The sequence below is a fragment of the Carcharhinus amblyrhynchos genome, unplaced genomic scaffold (genome assembly GCF_965287045.1).
Source record: "Carcharhinus amblyrhynchos unplaced genomic scaffold, sCarAmb.v2.hapA scaffold_39, whole genome shotgun sequence".
NCBI classification, from domain to species: domain Eukaryota; kingdom Metazoa; phylum Chordata; class Chondrichthyes; order Carcharhiniformes; family Carcharhinidae; genus Carcharhinus; species Carcharhinus amblyrhynchos.
Genome location: NW_027649780.1, coordinates 6,989,206 through 7,009,357, shown reverse-complemented (window position 1 = coordinate 7,009,357; position 20,152 = coordinate 6,989,206). Strand labels below are relative to the sequence as shown.

The 20,152-nt window shown below is 45.4% G+C and overlaps 2 protein-coding genes and 1 non-coding gene across 4 annotated transcripts in view; 2 read left to right on the top strand and 1 right to left on the bottom strand.

Moving 5' to 3' along the window:
* The window catches only part of LOC145363729 (uncharacterized), a 356,716-nt gene that overhangs the window by 299,097 nt on the left and 37,467 nt on the right, over nt 1-20,152 (top strand). The gene's annotated exons all lie outside the window — the stretch shown is intronic.
* On the bottom strand, nt 621-8,971 carry LOC145363579 (uncharacterized). Its single transcript, XM_080218762.1, has 2 exons — nt 8,034-8,971; nt 621-1,802 (listed from the first exon to the last, which is right to left on the bottom strand). Exons 1-2 carry the CDS (start codon nt 8,889-8,891, stop codon nt 621-623), a joined length of 2,040 nt encoding a protein of 679 aa, XP_080074888.1. The 5' UTR covers nt 8,892-8,971.
* LOC145335663 (U1 spliceosomal RNA) lies at nt 15,377-15,540 on the top strand. The gene has a single exon (XR_013885296.1). It is a non-coding gene; the product is annotated as a U1 spliceosomal RNA (small nuclear RNA).

The following is a 20,152-nucleotide window of genomic DNA, read 5'->3' as shown; positions in this document are numbered from 1 at the left end:
ATATCTGGAAGGTAAAACATTCAAGGATTTTAGAGAGGAAATGGAGATGGGATGTCTGTGTCAAAGATATTTTATTGAGAATTGGGTGGTGATATTGAGGGAGAGGAAGATATTGACAATATCAGCTGATATGGAGAAGTTGTGCTGTCAGTAGCTCAGTGGGAATAGGATTGAGGGATCAGGAGATGGGTCTCATGGACAAGATGAGCTCTCAGAGGACATGAGGGGAAGTGGGAGAGAAACTGCAACAAGGTGTGAGTTCAGAGCTCAGATAAAAGGGAGCATTAGAGGAAGTTTGTTCCAGTGGGTTGGAGGAAAGAGGGAAGGAGTAGAGACAGCTGATTGGATTCTCTCAAACTTAGTGACAAAGACGTCTGTGAGTTTTATTGGCAATGAGTACTTGTGGAGAGGTGAATCTGGAAGAGGGAGAGCAACTCAAAAGGAATTCAGTTGTGCTGATGACACTAAAAAGATTCACACTACTGAACACAAAGATAAGTTATTTGACTTTATTCAGAATGTGAAACTGGATGAAGTTCATTAACATCAACAAAAATAAATGCAAGGAACATATTACAGTCCTGGATAGTATTAACAGCAGATTCCAATCATTGTGGTTGCTAGTGAATTCTTTGGTGCCTAAGCAATGACTGAGTGAATCTCTTCCCACACTCAGAGCAGGTGAATGGTCTCTCCCCAGTGTGACTACGCTGGTGTGTCAATAGGTGGGATGACCGAGTGAATCCCTTCCCACACTGGGAGCAGGTGAATGGCCTTTCCCCAGTGTGGGTGCGCTGGTGTAGAGTGAGGTCATATGATCTCCTAAACCCAGCCCCACAGTGAGAGCACCTGAACTGTCTCTCATCAGTGTGAACACGTTGGTGGGACAACAGTTCCCAAGAACTTTTATAGCACTTCTCACAGTCAGAGCATTTAAAAGGTCTCTCCCCAGTGTGAATACGCTGGTGTGTCAATAGTTGGGATGATCGAGTGAATCCCTTCCCACACTCGGAGCAGGTGAATGGCCTTTCCCCAGTGTGGGTGCGCTGGTGTAGAGTGAGGTCATATGATCTCCTGAACCCAGTCCCACAGTGAGAGCACCTGAACTGTCTCTCATCAGTGTGAACACGTTGGTGGGACAACAGTTCCCAAGAACTTTTATAGCACTTCTCACAGTCAGAGCATTTAAAAGGTCTCTCCCCAGTGTGAATACGCTGGTGTGTCAATAGTTGGGATGATCGAGTGAATCCCTTCCCACACTCGGAGCAGGTGAATGGCCTTTCCCCAGTGTGGGTGCGCTGGTGTAGAATAAGGTCATATGATCTCCTGAACCCAGCCCCACAGTGAGAGCACCTGAACTGTCTCTCATCAGTGTGAACACGTTGATGGGACATCAGTTCACCAGAACTTTTATAGCACTCCTCACAGTCAGAGCATTTAAAAGGTCTCTCCCCAGTGTGAATACGCTGGTGTGTCAATAGTTGGGACGACCGAGTGAATCCCTTCCCACACTCAGAGCAGGTGAATGGTCTCTCCCCAGTGTGAATTCGCTGGTGTATAGTAAGGTTATGTAAATGCTTGAACCCAGTCCCACAGTGAGAGCATCTGAAAGGTCTCTCATCAGTGTGAACACGTTGGTGGGACAACAGTTCCCAAGAACTTTTATAGCACTTCCTACAGTCAGAGCATTTAAAAGGTCTCTCCCCAGTGTGAATACGCTGGTGTGTCAATAGGTGGGACGACTGAGTGAATCCCTTCCCACACTCAGAGCAGGTGAATGGTCTCTCCCCAGTGTGAATTCGCTGGTGTATAGTAAGGTTATGTAAATGCTTGAACCCAGTCCCACAGTGAGAGCATCTGAAAGGTCTCTCCCCAGTGTGAATACGTTGGTGGGACAACAGTTCCCAAGAACTTTTGAAACACTTCCCACAGTCCGAGCATTTAAAAGATCTCCCATCAGTGTGAACTCGCTGATGAGCAAGTAGATTGGATGACTGAGTGAATCCCTTCCCACACTCAGAGCAGGTAAACAGCCTCTCCTCAGTGTGGCTGCACTGATGAATTTCCAGCTGGGATGGGGAATTGAATTCCTTCCCACAGTTCACACATTTCCACAGTTTTTCCGTGGAGTGACTGCATTTACGTTTTGACAGGCCAGATGATCGGCTGAAGCCTCGTCCAAACACAGAACCCCTGTACAGTTTCTCTCCACTGTGAAAGGTACTTTTTTCTTCCATGTTCAAAATTCACTGATGTTCCGTTATGATAAATTGGAGACTCTGGCAGTTCCTGATATGATGTTTACTTTCAGTTTCCTGACTGCAAATCGTCTCCTTCTAGTCCCTGTGAAACTGATTTAAAACAGGAAAAAGGGATTGAGAGAGAAGCCGCAGAGACAGATGATGAACAGAGTCCAGATTGAAACAACAGTAAAAAAAAAACACGCAGGAGGCCAGGAACTAAGTTCTGCATCCAAGACACAGCCTGATTCAAACCGGCTCCGTGTGGGACTAGGCAAAAAATGGTTCAGCACAGACGAGAACGGCCAAAAGGCCTGTTTCTGAGCTGTGATTTTCTGTGTTTCTAAATTCGAATCTATAAAACAATAACACAGAAAACTCTGTAGAGACTGTATCTGGGACAAAAAAACAAATCTTCGAGATATTCAGTAGACTAGGCAGCCTGTGAGAGTTACAAACAGAACTGAGGGCTCAGGTTGCTGACTTGCCCTCAGTCTATAATGAAACATCTAGAGACAGGCACTGACTAATGGCGGTCAGATTTCCCACAATGCTCTGCGCCCCAGAAACCCCTCTATCCAAAACCTGTTCACAGTAATTCACTAATCATAGGATCCTCACAGTGCAGAAAGCGGCCATTTTACCCATCAAGTCTCTACTGACTCTGAAAGCATCTTTCCCAGGCACACTCCCTATCCCAGTAACTCCATACACTTACTCTGCTAATCCCCATACTGACCTTTTTCTTCACCCTGTCTGCAACCGTAACAATATATTCTGTACCCTACTCTTTTCCTTTCCCCCATGCACTTTATCAAGTTATGTTCTTTTCTGTATAGCACGCAAGAAATAATTTTCACTGTATTCCAAAACATGCAACAATAATAAATCAAATTAGACGCTACACATCTTGGGACACTAAGGGAGAAATTTAACTTGGTCAATTCAGCTAACCTGTACATCTTTGGGCAGTGAGAGGAAACCAGAGCACCCAGAGGAAATGCACACAGACAGAGGGAAGTTGTGCAAACTCCACACCTGAGGTGGAGATGCTGGCGTTGGACTGGGGTGGGCACAGTAAGAAGTCTCACAACATCAGGTTATTTGGAACCACGAGTTTTTGGGAGTGTTGATGAAGGAGCAGCTTTGACAAACGGTCACCTGGACTCAAAAATGTCCGTTCTTTTCTCTGCCTACAGATGCTGCCAGACCTGCAGAGATTTTCTAGCATTTTCTCTTTTTATTTCAGATTCCAGCATCCGCAGTAATTTGCACTAATTCCAAATGAACTTATTGGCCTTTAACCTGATATTGTGAGACTTCTTACTGTGCAAACTCCACACAGACAGTCACCCACACATGGCTGGAGCCAAACCCTGGAATTGTGAAGGTAGTTTGCCGCAATTTTCGGGTGATAACAATGAGCTGGATGTTGTTCAGTGTGTGGAGCACTGAAACAAAGTACAGAGAGAGACAGAGCAGAGGACTGGACTGAGAATTAGAGTCTGCAGACAGGAACTGGCAGAATGAGGAGCGGTTATCTAGTCTAACGCTCATAGCAATCTACAACCCACCCCCATTACCGAGACAGAGATTACAAACACTCACCAACCACTGAAACGTCCCAGGAAAAAAAGGGGGAATCTGTGGCTGTTCCTGTCCTGAAATAGCCCCAGGGATGTCACTCAAACCCCCCAACCCCGCCCAGTTCACAGCTCAGCCTCTCAGTTTGCAGCTTCCTGCACCTTGAACCAACCCTGCCCAGGCGTGGGAGGGTCTGTGGAACCACAGAGTGGGGGGAGGGGTGACCTCCTGCTGTGTCCCAAATAGTTTCTCCTTCCCCTCCCCCTTGGCGCTGTAAGGTCTAAATGTGAACGGTTGCTGGACAATGCAGAGACTCACTGAGCTGCGCCTGCACCTTATCCTGGGTCACCCCCTCCCCCTGGGTTCAGTGTGTGTGAACTCGCTGCTTGTTTCCCTTCAGTTAAACACAGACAGAGAGTGCTGGAAAATCTCAGCGGGTCTGACAGCAGCTATCATCATCCAGACTCGAAACATTAACTCTGTTCTCTCTCCACAGATGCTTTCAGACCTGCTGAGATTTTCCAGCATTTTTCTGTTTCAGATTCCAGCATCCGCAGTATTTTGCTTTTATCTTCATTTAAACAAACATTCTTTAGTGGCCTTTCCCCCCATTGCTCCTTTCCAGAGCTTCCCACCTTCTGCTCTTGTCCCTGACTCCCACATTAACTCTGTCATTCCTCCCCTTTACCCCCCTCACCCTGTCTAAAGTCAGGCTCAGAGTTTTAACCGCCATCTCCCTCCTCCCCCCAGCCCCCCACATCCCAACACCCGGAATCTCCAGTCCAGCGGTTCCAGTTTGTCTGGTTTGAGCTCAGATTTGCCGCAGCACCGACAGGATTTCACTTCAAACCAGCCGGAACTGACTGCTCACAAATCCCAAAATATTTCTCCAGCAGCCCTGGGCTTGTTCATGTTGTTTAAAGTCAGCCCCCCAAATGCAGCTACTCTCTTCAGCTTAAAAAGCTTTTCCATTTAATCTAAGGTATTATTCGCACCAGACACAAACACAAAATTATGAACGTTACCCCCAACCTCCAGACCCGAGCTGGGGGTGTCCTGAGTAAGAGACATCTATTTCAGGTGGAACAATTCTTAGGCATTTTCTGGTTGATATAAAACAGCAAACGCTGGAAATACTCATGAATGAAAGCAAATTACTGCTTTTGTCAAAAGGGTCACCCGGACTCGAAACGTCTTTTTGTCTCCTTACAGATGCTGCCAGACCTGAGATTTTCCAGCGTTTTCTCTCTTTTTGCTGGAAATACTCCACAAGTCAGGCAGACTCTGTGGAGAGAGAAACAGACTCAATGTCACCTGTCATCAGAACTGGGAAATATAATATTATTTATCGCAACTAAAAGAGACACTTTACAGCCTTCAGAACAAAACTGAGTCCAACAATTTTACACCATAATCTCTGCCCCATTGTGTTCTGTGTTTCGTTGTTGCATTTCTCACCTCATTTCTCTCTTTTGTTTTACTTTGCATTCAGACTGTTGCTAAACTGCCATTCACACCTCATTCAGAACATCTTTTGTGTCTTTATTTGTCCCATTACCACTCGCTTTGGTCTTGGGCCGTGAATCATTTTGTCAGTTTGCAGGTCTTTCATTTTGTTCTTCTCCACCTCCCTCTCTCAATTCTTCAGAGGTCAGGCTTTGACACAGGGTCATCTGGACTCGAAGCATCAGCACTTTTCTCTCCTGACAGATGCTGCCAGATTTGCTGAGATTTTCCAGCATTGTCTCTTTTGGTTTCAGATTCCAGCATTCACAGTAATCTGCTTTTATCCTGGCTTTCCCTGTATAGCCCTGGAGAGTGCATTGGACTTGAGATGTTAGGGACAGAGAGAACGAGAGATTTCTCTCTCTCAGAGGGTCTTTGATCTGTGGAATTCTCTTCCCCAGAGAGCAGAGGAGACACAGTCATTGAATATTTTTAAAGCTGAATAAATGGATTCTTGATTGACAAGACAGTCAGAGGGTTTGGGGAGTGGGGTGGGGGGAGACAGAAAAGTGGACTTCTGACCACAATCAGATCGTTTGGGACCTTGTCAATGCTGGAGTAAAGGGGTCCAATCGTCCACTGCTGCTCCTCATTCATATGGATGTTTGGCTGTATGTTTCACTCTGTTTTTGCCTCCATAGAAGCTGCCGGGACTGTTAACTATTTGCGGCATTGACTGTTTTATTTCAGATTTGAAGACTCTATAACATATCACTGTGTAATTCAACAATTAATCCAGTTCTCCTGGATTTCTGCTCTGCAACATTTCACTGGATAATCCAACAAATAATCCAGTTCTCCTGGATTCCTGCATTGTGGCATAATGGTTAGCACCGCTGCCTCACAGTGCCAGGGACCCGGGTTCCATTCAAGTTTTGGGTCACTATCTGTATTAAGTTTGCACATTCTCCCTGTGTCTGTGTGGGTTCCCTCTGGATGCTCCAATTTCCTCCTGTGTCGTAAATTAGTTTAACATTTTAACTTGTAATATCTTAAAAGAAGCAATCACTTTCCTTCACATTATATAACTATACTTGATTTGAAAAATTAAAAATTAAACGTTTCAGTTTAATTTTCATAGCGCAGTAGTTATTTTGACTCATTACTTTTGAACACTTATCAATTGAATGTATCATACTGTATTTATATGTGTTTCCTGCTATTTCACCTTTTGCACACTGATTTGATGCCCACTTTCTTTGGATTTCTGATCTGAAGTAACTTTGCAATTTCTGTATTAGTTTAAGGCTGTGTGTCACTTTGTGTCCTTTTAATTAACTGTGTTCCAAGCTCTGGCAACCACAACAAAAACCAGCAAGCATTTTCTTTAACCAAAATATACTGATAGTAACCTGCCCCAATGAGAACTCTAAAAGTTTCGACATGTAAATTAGACATTTGAGACAATGAACCCAAATGTTAACCATTAGGATTTGACACCATAAACTTGTTTATTTCAAATAAGTGGACAAAGAAGCTACCTTTAGACCTCCATTATCTGAGTATAAAGCCATACTATTTAATTAAATCACAGAAAAGGCATGTGGGGCAAACTCCAAAAGTAACTGACACATTAGAGAGCCAGTTGAGGAATTGCAGATGGTGATTTAACTATCCGGCCAGAATGAACATTCTAATTGGCAAATTCAGAAGATTTATTAACCATTAAAAGGTAGAAAGGTAACAAGTTAGAAAGATAAAAAGAAAAGTTTGAATTGACAGGAGGAGGAGGAAGCTCATCTTTAACAATGAAACAGACTTCTCACAACTTTCCTCGGTTGATCAAGCCAAAGATGTGAAATGAGAATCAGGCGAGGTGGATAACATGTTAACAGAATGGCTACTCAAAATCTTTATTTTAACTCCTTCAATTCACATTTGCTTAATTCAAATTAGCCTCAGTGTTGAACTATATCTGATTAACTTAAATGTATGATTGGCCCCTGACACCTACTCCTGATGTCTGAGTACAAAGTCTACTGAATAAACGAAACAGCTTGAGTAAGGTGCCATTCATTCCTCAATGTAATGTAATTTGAAAAAGCCATAAATGTTTTGTGAGCTCTACCTTATCTTTCTAAATTAGCTGGAAAACATAATTTAACAGTTCTCAAGATTTATAACCACTGTGCTTAAAATCATATAATAAAACTTTACAAACTTTGTGTTACAGGTTATATTACCAGTCTGACAAGTATATCTATTGATTAAGTGCTGATTCTTCAATTGTCTCAGAATGAAGGTTCTTCACTTCACTAATATGAGGATGTTAACCACAGGATCCCGTCTGCTCTCTCAGGCAGAAGTGAAAGATCACATGGCTTCTATTTGGAAGGAGGGCAGGGAGCACACCCTGCTGAGATCAATATTACCCCTCAACCTATCTCCCTAAAAACAGAACACTGCTCATTATCACATTGCTGTTGTGCTTTACCCCACTGAAACCAATGGTACCCCTCACCCAATCTCACTGAAAACAGATCACTGCCCCGAATCACACTGCTATTTGTGGAGGCTGACTGTGCACTGAGATGTCCTGATGTTGTGAAAGGTGCTATATGAATGCAAATTCTGTCGCCTCCAGTCCAGTTATTGTCCTTTGCAGCAACATCATCAACACTTCCCCAATGTCATGACGAACAAGGTTCAGTCCTGAATCTGATTAACAACAGCAGAATCACAGCAATGCAGTCATCTGTGAACTCGTTGGTGTTTCACCAGATTGGATGATTCGATAAATCTCTTCCCACACTCGGAGCAGGTGAACGGCCTCTCCCCAGTGTGAATGCGCTGGTGTGTCAGCAGGTGGGATGATCGTGCAAATCCCTTTCCACACTCAGGACAGGTGAACGGCCTCACCTCAGTGTGAATTTGTTGGTGCGTCAGCAGGTTGGAGGACTGAGTGAATCCCTTCCCACACTTGGAGCAGATGAATGGCCTCTCCCCAGTGTGAACTCGCTGGTGTACAGTGAGATGAGATGATCGCCTGAACCCAGTCCCACAGTGTGAGCACTTGAACGGTCTCTCCTCAGTGTGAACGAGCTGATGGGACATCAGTTCACCAGAACTTTTAAAGCACTTCCCACACTCCGGACATTTAAAAGGTCTCTTGTCAGTGTGAACTCGTTGGTGTGTCTGAAGCTGGGTTGCTGTCCTGAAACTCTTCCCACATTTTGAGCAGCTGAACAGTGTGTACTCGGTATGAATGCGCTGGTGCTCCCTCAGTCCGTGTGGGCTTTTAAAGCGCTTCTCACAGTTGGAGCATTGAAACTCCCTCTTGTCAGTGTGAACTTGCTGGTGTTTCAGCAGGTGGGATGAGCGAGTAAATCCATTTCCACACACTGAGCAGGTGAACGGCCTCTCCCCGGTGTGCAGTCGCTCATGCAGCTGAAGGCAGATGAACTGAGCGAATCTCTTCCCACATACGGAACAAATGAATGGTCTCTCCCCGGTGTGTCTGCGTCGATGAATTTCCAGCTCAGATGGGGATCTGAATCCCTTCCCACAGTCCACACATTTCCACGGTTTCTCCCTGGCGTGAATGGTGCTTTTTGCTTCCATGTTCAAAGGCTGATGATACTCAAGTCCTGATCAATTGAGTGACTCTGTCAGATTTTGATGTTTGATTTGACTTTCCTGACTGTGAACCTTTCAAATAATCTGTAAAGTGAATTTGAGACAGAATCAAGGAAATATAAAAGAGAACCCACAAAAACACAAAGGCAGGCTGTGAAATTGAGCTAAATTAATCTTATAATTTGTGGGGCCAGTGCTAGGAAAAAGTGACCCTGAAAACTGCTGGCTTCTCATAAAAACCCAGCTGGCTCATTAATGTTCTTTAGGAAAGGGAACCTGCCACCCAGTCTGGGTGTACACAAGACTCTGGCCTCTATGGGAGGAGAGAGAGAGGTGAAGGAGAGGGTAAAAGAGATGAACTTCAGAGATCTGCAAATGAATTTGAATTTCAAAAGAATCTCCTAAACCCACTGGAAATAGATTTCATTGATGCACAATTATATATTTCAAGACAAAAAAAACATAAGTAACATAAATAGACTATATAACGACGTTAAGCATATGTCTCTCCCGAATTTACTGTTCATTTGAATGTTAGCCCTCTTCTAGGAAAACTCCCCCTTTAATTGTGAACATTGGGTAAGAGGCCATCCCGTTAGCAAGATAAATAAACGTGTCAAAGTGAGGGAGCTAAAGGATGTCAATGTCTTTGAGAGAGAAAGAAAAAGATACCTGGGCCTAGTCCTCTTCCTAATTCCGATGTTCGTCTGTAACCTTTCCAGAGTCTGCAGCCTCCCTGGATTCACTTCCTTTCCCTTCAGTTGCTGCAAGTCCCCAATTTCCCCCAGAATGAGAAAAGAAATGGAAAGGGGGAAACATTGATTTCCTCCCAGATGTTGCGCAGAGGCGGAAGTTTCACTCTGAAGCTCATCGACCAACTTCCGCATTGTGACGACAACAATGGAGCTCTGCCAGTAGGAATCACTCTGCTTGACGTAACGTCCTGGTGTTCCAGTGCGCAGGCCCGGGCGCGCGGACGGGAGCCCCGCCCTCACCCATTATTCCCCTCCCTCGGCACCTCCTCGAGCCAAGGTTTCCAGACAAGCGGCTGGCGGCTCCGGCCAGAGCGAGAAGCCGCTCGGTGATCTCCCCCTCCCCCACGGCCCCGGAACTGCGCATGTCCAAGGGAGAGGGGAAACTGCGCATGTACAGGTGATTCTCCACCCTACTCGGATAGTCATGCTGAGGTGTTGACCAATGAGAAGACTTGGAGGACCGGAAGGACTCTGGTCCTCCAGCCAATCAGAGCGCGGGCTTTGTACGGAAGCACACAGCTGGGTGAGTGTTCCAGTGCACTGAGTGTGGAAAGAGCTTCAACCAGTTACACAGCCTGGAAATACATGGCAGCATTCACAGCGGGGAGAGACTGTACCCGTGTTCTGTGTGAGATTTAACTGATTGTTTAACCTGGAGGGTCACAAGGACACCTGCACCATGGAGAAACCATGCAAATGTGGGGACTGTGGGAAGAGATTCAGATCCCCGTCTGAGCTAGAAGCTCATCGACGCAGTCACACCGGGGAGAGACCATTCAGCTGCTCTGTGTGTGAGAAGGGATTCACTCGGTTAGCCACCCTGCAGATGCACCAACGAGTTCACACCGGGGAGAGGCCGTTCAGCTGCTGTGTGTGTGGGAAGGGATTCACTCGGTTATCCACCCTGCGGACGCACCACCGAGTTCACACTGGGGAGAGGCCATTCACCTGCTCTCAGTGTGGGAAGGGATTCACTCAATCATCCCACCTGCTGACACACAAAGTCACTCATATCCAGGAGAGACCCTTTAAATGCTCTGACTGTGGCAGTGGCTTCAAAACCCCTCAGAAACTGGTGTCCCACCAACGCATTCACACTGAGGAGAGACCATTCAGCTGCTCTCACTGCACAAAAAGGTTTAGATTGTCAGCCAAACTGCAGAGACACCAGCGAGTTCACACTGGGGAGAGGCCATTTTCCTGTGCTGTATGTGGGAAAAGATTCGCCCATTTATCCACCCTGCTGACACACAAAGTTACTCACACAAATGAGAGACATTTTAAATGCTCTGACTGTGGGAGTGGATTCAAAAGATCTCAGGATCTGATGATCCACCAGCGCTTTCACACTGAGGAGAGACCGTTCAGCTGCTCTCACTGCACAAAGAGATTTAGAACATCATCCCACCTACAGCGACACCAGCGAGTTCACACCGGGGAGAGACCATTCACCTGCTCTGAGTGTGGGAAGGAATTCACTCTGTCATCAAACCTGCTGAGACACAAAGTGACTCACGCTCAGGAGAGATCCTTTAAAAGATCTGACTGTTGAAGTGGTTTCAAAATCTGTGGTGAACTGGCGACCCACCAGCACATTCACACTGAGGAGAGACCGTTCAGCTTCTCTCACTGCTCAAAGAGATTTAGAACATCATCCAGCCTGTGAATACACCAGTGAGTTCACTCTGGGGAGAGGCCATTCACCTGCTCTGTGTGTGGAAAGGGATTCACTCAGTTGTCTAACCTGCGAACACACCAGCAAGTCCACACTGGGGAGAGGCCGTTCACCTGCACTGTGTGTGTGGGATGGGATTCACTGCTTCAACCAACCTGCTGAAGCACAGAAGCACTCACAGCAGCGAGAAACAGTTTTAATGCTCTGATTGTGGGAGCATCTTCCAAAGTGCTGCGGATCTGAGGGACCACAAGCACATTCACACTGAGGAGAGACTGTTCAGTTGCTCTCACTGCTCAAACAGATTTAAAAGGTCATCAGACCTTCAGGCTTCATTGGGTTCACACTGGGGAGAGACCATTCACCGGCTCTGAGTGTGGGACAATTTCAATCAGTCCAATCAATGATTAGAATGCAATCAGTAATCTGTAAACTGTCTGTGCTGTTATGTGCTCTGTCTGAGGCCAGAACTCTCCATTCACCTAACGAAGGGCAAACCCCGAAATCTTGTGAATTTACTATCAAATAAATCAGTTGGAATTAAACCTGATGTTGTCAGACTTCTTACTGTGTTTACCCCAGTCCAACACCAGCATCTCCACATCATGAGCACCACTAGTCAGAGACCTCCAGTCAGAAAAACACCCTTCCACCACTACCCTCTGACATCTATGGGCAAGTCAATTCTGAATCCAAGCGCCAAATCACCATGAATCCCATGCACCTTAATCTGGATGAGTCAACCATGAGGGACCTTGTTGAAAATCCTTACTAAAATCCATGTACACAATATCCACTGCTCTACCCACATCGATCACCCCATCGATAAAATCAATCAAGTTAGTAAGATGTTGACAGTGCTCCCAGTGTAGTCTTGTGATGAAAATATAGACTGGTTCGTGAAATGTAGATAACAGAATTGATATCTAATGAGGACTTTATACTTTAGAATTGAATAAAGGGTTCAGTGTTACTAACGGGTAAAAAAGGGTTAAGTCCCTTACCCAGAACCCTTTTCACACATACGTGGACATCTCTGAATCTGACCTACACCAAATGGAACATTACACAAGGGGCTGGAATTCACTGGAATTTCTTAACAACCTTTCAATAAAAATGTCCTGGTACAGACTGTGACAAAGGACACAACAGACAGCAAGAACAAGGAGGAACCTTTAACCAAGAGAATGTTAAGAACCTTGTTCAGGACACCAGTGCCAGGCACAGGAGGATCCCAGGAAAAACGGAACATTTAATTTCTGTCTGTTTCACAATTCTAAATGACTGATTCTTTAACAAAGGAATGTTTAATAACAGCATTGTGATATTCCAAGGTCCACTGTGTCTGGGAAAGGGGTACACTGATGTGTTTTCATTTTAAACAGGGGGATCCATTGAAAAGCAGCTGTGGACGATGCGAGCACCTCCTGACCTACTTTCAATTCATTTCAAATCACCCATCACTTTCCGTGGAATATTCTTTATTCTTTCCTGGGAATGTGGACTCTGCTGGCAAAGCCCCAGCACACGTTGCTCATTTCCTAATTGCCCTTTAACAGAGTGACTTGCTCAGCCATTTCAGAGGGGCAGTTAAGAGTCACCCACATCACTGTGTGGGTCTGGATTCACATGTAGGCCAGACTGGGTGAGGATGGCAGATTTCCTTCCCCAGTAGGGGTTATTAATAGAGTGAACTGGATGGGTTTTTACAACAATCGACAGTTTCATGGTTACCATTTCTAAGACTAACTTTATATAATTCCAGATTGATTCACTGAATTCAAATCCCACCAGCTGCCTGTCCCCAGATCCTTTGCTGGGTTTCTGTATTACTCGGCCAGAGACGTTCCCACCACCTCCCCCTGAATGGAATATTCCACACAACCCTTAGTTAAACAGGAAGGAGAAAAGAGAGGCTTTGACCTTTGGATGACCTCATCACGAACTACTGAAGCCTCAAAGCTGACCATTCTGTAAAAGTTTAAAAACTTTATTTTTATAAAACACAGAGTAAGCAACAGGTGAAAAGTAATGATGGACATTCTGACTGACATCAGAAACATCGATTGACCAGATAAATGCTCACTACGTCACAGAGCAACAGTTTCGACTTCCCATTTGAGCCTGGGGCACCTTTCTGTCTCTCTATTGCTTGTGTCAGTTACAGCCAAGCGAGGGAGCTGAGGACTGAATTTAGCTCCAAATAACGGGGCCTGTGCCCCAGTTGGGAAACTGCCCTGGGTGTCGCACTAATAGAGAGACAAGAAGGTGCTGGAGGACTGACTGGGAAATGGGCCTCCAACCAATCGAGGCTCAGGCAGAGGTGACTGGGTCTGATGGTAACGTGACCCCCGGGGTTCAGTGTCCCTGTGTCCAAAGCGGGGAGTCACGGGAACGGGGTACAGAGGAGCTGAAGAGAAACCATTTGTGTGTGGAACATTGTGAAGATCCTTTTACTCTGGTTGTCTTTGATCCTCAAGTCATTTTCTGTTTATTTTAACAATGTTCTATTTCATTAATAAACTTTTATCAGTAAAAATATTTGATTTTTCTGGACTTTTTCCTGATGAGATTGATGCACTTTAGGGAAAGTGGGTGAGAGGGGTTGGCAGGCTCTTTAACAGAAAGTGAGTCTCTCTAAGGTAATTGGCAAAGGAGCCAGAGGGGGAGATAAGATTTTATTTTTGACACAGTGAAGTTAGAAAATGGGGTTCAGGGAGTCAATTAACCCTTTCGTCCCTTTTCTCAATCTCTGAAATGATTCCCAGTGATAACCCTTACTGGTGACAGTAGTTCGATTTTATTCAGTACCAATAAGAGTTGACACATGCTAATGTCTGAGCAGTAGAATCAAAGTGCAGCAGCATTTCCATTACACTCTGGGTAGAAGCAGCATCTCCACGGAAATACTCCCTGCTGTGCCCAAGATGCCATGGCACCAGTCAATGTAATATGGAAAACCTTGACAAAGTCACACTGATATTTAATGTCTTCTGAAGTTGAGGAACAGAGAAACATTTTTCCTTCTAGATTTAAAGGCTGATAACATTCAGGTCCCGATGAATTGAGTGATTCTGTCAGATCATGAATTAATGTTTGGTTTACAATTTGTGTCTGTGTGTGGTCACATTCTGATATCCTGCAAAAGGAGTTTACAAATGTCATCATAGTCAGTGCAGGAAAGAAATTCATAAAAGACAATTCTAATTGCTATGGAATATTTTGTCCTCTTTCATTTGCGAAAAGGAAAATAGGATCGGGAGGAGGCCATTCGCAGCCCTTCAAGCCTGTCGGAGTAATGTGTCCTTTTAAGGGTAATATACAAATAAGCATGGCAGTCTCTATATCATAAGAACATAAGAACATAAGAAATAGGAGCAGGAGTAGGCCATCTAGCCCTTCGAGCCTGCCCCGCCATTCAATAAGATCATGGCTGATCTGTCGTGGCTCAGTTCCACTTTCCCGCCCTCTCCCCATAACCCTTAATCCCCTCTCTTATCAAAAACCCATCAACCCGCTTCTTAAAAATATTTAGCGAGGCAGCCTCCACCACTTCAACGGGCAGAGAATTCCAGAGATTCACCACCCTTTGAGTGAAGAAGTTCCTCCTCAACTCCGTTCTAAACCGCCTCCCCTTTATCTTGAGGCTGTGCCCCCTAGTCCTACTGTCTTTTTTGAGCGGGAAGAGTCTCTCCACCTCTATCCTATCCATCCCATTCATCATCTTATACGTCTCAATGAGATCTCCCCTCATTCTTCTAAACTCTAACGAGTACAAGCCTAGTTTATTCAGCCTCTCCTCATAGCTCAATCCCCTCAACTCCGGTATCAGCCTAGTAAACCTCCTCTGCACTCCCTCCAGCAATGCAGCCTTCCCTCAAGTAACACAGTTCAACATGTCACTGCCATTATTGGGAAGAATTGAGCTGTTCCATTGACAACTAATCTGAACAGGGTGATATTATGAGTGAAAGTTGCGTCTGTGTGACTGTGAGGGGTAGTGCTTGATGTGGGGTGACAATATATTACAGTAATTGAATACACTTACTTGGCAGGGGAGAGTCAATGATCAGGTAGGTTGATCTCCCAGGATGAGGCTATTCCATTGCACTCTGGGAGTGCTGAAGCCTGTGTTGTCCTCAAATGTGGGATGTTCGACTGCAGAATTTGTGGTAGTGGGGGACTGTGTTCGCGCTTTCCCCTGATTTACAAATGAAAATCAGAGCTTTCAGTTTACATTACTGACTGCATAGAGGCTATTATTGTGTGAACTAACTTTGTTCCCAAAGCCAGTCATTCACCGATTATTATGCAAGGATTAATTAATACCCCACCCACCAGCTCGCAATATTCACGCATGCTCCATTGCAGCTACAATATTATCAAGCCAGCCTCACAACTCTCCATCCACTTTGCAAAGCTCAGTCACACGCTGGAGGCCCAAACTCTGAAGTGACACTCTATCACAAAGACTTCCACAGACTCATATCTCTTTTCTCTCACGTTTACACACTCTACTCCCTCCTCCTCTCCTGAATATACACCCATACACAGAATCTCTCTCCATCTCTCACACTTACCCATCCAGACAAAATCACTCTCCTCTCTCACTCACAGCCCCTTTTCTCTGTCTCTCTCACACACACACATAGAACATAGAACACTACAGCACAAACAGGCCCTTCGGCCCACGAGTTGCGCCGATCACATCAACACCTACCAATCTATAGACCTATCTATAACCCCCAACCCCATTAAACCCCATATACTCATCCAGAAGTCTTTTAAAAGACCCCAGCGAGTTCGCCTCCACCACCATGGACGGCAGCCGATTCCATTCACTCACCACCCTCTGAGTGAAAAACTTACCCCTAACATCACTTCTGTACTTTCCTCCCCGCACCTTAAATCTGTGTCCTCTCATAGCGACCATTTCAACCCGGGGAAATAGCCTCTAAGAATCCACCCTATCTATTCCTCTCAACATTTTATAAACTTCTATCAGGTCGCCTCTCAACCTTCGTCTCTCCAGGGAAAAGAGTCCCAGCTCCCCCAACCTAACTTCATAAGGCATGCCTCCCGGTCCAGGCAACATCCTTGTAAATCTCCTCTGTACCTTTTCAATAGCTTCTACGTCTTTCCTATAGTGAGGCGACCAGAACTGCGCACAGTACTCCAAATGAGGCCTGACAAGGGACATATACATTCTTCCCCCCCCCCACATCTTACACACACACACCATAACCTCTTTCTCTCACACACACGCATACTGACTCCACTCTCTCTCAACAACACACAAACAATCGTGGGCTCTTCATTCTATCTCACAAACATACACATCATAGCTCTAGTTCTTTCTTGCACACACAATATTGAATCCACTCTCCTTCTCTCACAAACACATAAGCATACATTGGGGTCCATTCACCCTCATACACACACACACAATGCACACACAAATGAACACACACACAAACATGGGTCCCCTCCCCATGTTTGACTCGCAACATGGACACCCCTTGACCCGGCTCACAGCTGGACACCTAAGTCCCAACTCATTGCACAGAAAGCCAAAGACCCAGGGCTGGCGTGAGTTTGTATCAGGGTGGAGGTCACTGCGCATTCCCCGCCCCTCTTTCTATTTCAGGCCAGTGAAGTTGGAATTTAAATCTTTCCACCTGAAGTGAATAAACTGTTTTGCTAAGGGGACGTCCCAATCCAATCCACTGACTGAAAGAACAACGAGCAATACAGCACTGGCCCTTCGGCCCTCCAAGCCTGCACCGATCATGTGTTCCTAACTACACCATCCGTTTGTATCCCTCTATTCCCACGTGTACTTTGTGTCAGGTGAGGTCACTGCGCCCCCCCACCCCTACTTTCTATCCCAGTCGCGGAGTTTGGAGACTGGGCTCCGAGTGAGTAATGGCAGCCACAGGTCCCACAATCCCCCGCGCTAGCGAAACCGTTCTATCCGCCGCGCGGGAGGCCGGCCCGGGACTGCGCATGTCAGAGAGAGAGGACGCTGCGCGTGTGTGGAAGAGATTCCACCCCTTGACCTTCGTGCTGAGGTATTGACCAATGAGAAGAGTTGGAGGACCGGAAGGACTCTCGTTCTCTAGCCAATCAGAGTGCAGGCTTTGTATGAATGAAAGTTCAGTTTCAGACAAATTTCCTCCTGTCTTCAACATCTGTGAGTAAAACACTTTCTCCCCCTTTCCATTTCTTTCCTCATTCTGGGGAAATTGTGGACTTGCAGCAACTGAAGGGAAAGGAAGTGAATCCAAGGAGATTGCAGGCTCTGGAAAGTCTGCTTCACAGCACCAGGGAACCGGGTTCAATTCCCGACTTGGGTCACAGTCTATGTGGAGTTTGCACATTCTCCCCCGCCTGCGGGTGTTTCTTTTGGGTGCTCCGGTTTCCTCCCACATTCTGAAAGACGTGCTGGTTAGGAACATTGACCCAAACAGGCGCCGTATTGTGGCGACTAGGGGAATTTCACAGTAACTTCATTGCAGTGTTACTGTAAGCCTTACTTGTGGCTAATAAATAAACTTTTAACTTTATATATCTGGGCGGGACAGGAAGTGTGGCTGGGTCTGTCAATCAGCATCTTCAGGAGAATTGGGAGGGTGAATATTTGATACAGCAGAGTGAGAATGGAGGGAGAGTGTCTGGGATGGAGATTTACAACTTTTGGCAAATGAAAGAGGAAAAAATGTTCAGTAGAAATTAGAATTGTCTGTTATGAATTTCTATCCTGTACTGACTATGATGACATTTGTAAACTCGTTCTACAGGATATTAGAATGTGAGGAAATACAGACACAAATCGTAAACCAAACATTAATTCATGATCTGACAGAATCACTCAGTTCATCGGGACCCAAATGTTATCAGCCTTTAAATCTAGAAGGAGAAACGTTTCTCTGTTCCTTCTGTTTCAAGAGACATTAAATATCAGTGTGGCCGAAACACCCACATAACTAATGAGTATGTTCCAGTGCACTGAATGTGGGAAGGGATTTAACCAGTTACACAGCTTGAAAATATATTGCAGTATTCACAGCAGGGAGAGACTGTACACATGTTCTGTGTGAGATTTAACTAATTGTTTAACGTGGAGGGTCACAAGCACACGCACACCATGGAGAAACTGTGGAAATGTGGGGACTGTGGGAAGGGATTCAGCGTCCCATCTCTGCTGGAAATTTATCGACACAGTCACACTGGGGAGGAGCCATTCACCTGCTCTGTATATGGGAAGGGATTCACTCATTTATCCAGGTTGTGCACACACAATGTCATTCACACCTAGAAAGAGTTAATTGACTCCCTGAACCCCATTTTCTAACATCTCAAAATAAAATCTCATCTCCCCTTCTGGCTCCTTTGCCAATTACTTTAGAGGGACTTACTTTCTGTTTTTTTTCACTTTCAGTTCAGGAAGGGGATAAAGTGAGAAGCTTTTGCAATCTAAGGCAGAAGTATTGAACAGTCTGGTATCAGTGCTTATCAAGCTTGCTGACTAGCCAAACACTTCAATTAATCCCATCATAAAACCCCCAGTATAAATAACATGGATTTGACTGACAAACGTTGAAGTGTTGGTTTAAAGCCACAAGTTTCAATTTCCCATTTGAACCTGGGACACCTTTCTGTCTATTGCTCATGTCAGTGACAGCCAGGCGACAGAGCTGAGGGCTGAATTTAACTAGGAGTAATGGAGCCTGCACCCCACTTGGGAAACTGCCATGGGCGTCGCACTAATAGAGAGATAGGTTGATGCTGGAGGACTGACTGGGAAATGGGCCTCCAACCAATCGAGGCTCAGGAGGGGGTGACTGGGTCTGATGGTGACGTGACTCCCAGAGTTCAGTGTCCCTGTGTTCAAAGCGGGGAGTCACGGGAACAGGGTACAGAGGAGCTGAGGAGACATGATTTGTGTCCAGAACATTGTGAACATCCTTTTACTCTGGTTATCTTTGATCCTTGAGACAGTTTTTGTTTGTTTTAATCACATTCTGTTTCATTAATAAACTTTAATCAGTAAAAATGGGAAAGTGGGTGAGAGGGGTTGGCAGGCTCTTTAACAGAAAGTGAGTTCCCTCTAAGGTAATTGGCAAAGAAGCCAGAGGGGGAGATGAGATTTTATTTTTGACACAGTGATGTTAGAAAATGGGGTTCAGGGAGTCAATTAACCCTTTCCCCCCTTTTCCCAAACTCTGAAATGATTCCCAGTGATAACCCTTATTGGTGACAGTGGTTAGATTTTATTCAGTACCAATAAGAGCTGACACAGGCTAATGTCTGAGCAGTAGTATCAAAGTGCAGCAGCATTACCATTACACTCTGGGTAGAAGAAGCATCTCCATGGAAATGCTCCCTGCTCTGCCCCAGATACCATGGCACCAATCAATGCAAAATGTAAAACCTCAACAAATCTCTGTGCTCAGGGAATCCCTTCTTATACTTTTTTACATCACAAAGTCTATGGAGGCTGAATTAACCCAATCACTGCCGAGCTAACATTTGAATTACCCAATTACAAAACCTGTCATTGAATCATCTGTACCCAACCAAGCCACGTCAAACTCTCAAACAATTGTCTCCCCACGCTCCGTCCCTGGTACAGGGAGTCAGCATCCCCATGCCAAGCAGTGAAAACATGGTGGCCTTCACACCCAGGATTCAAGGCACTCTTGTTTTCTCTGTCCTCTGGGACCTGTTTATCTCCCTGTTTCCACACAGCAAATGGTCTGTTCTCAGCTCTGCCAGATTTCTGATGATGTTTTTGTCCTTTTACACCTTTCGGA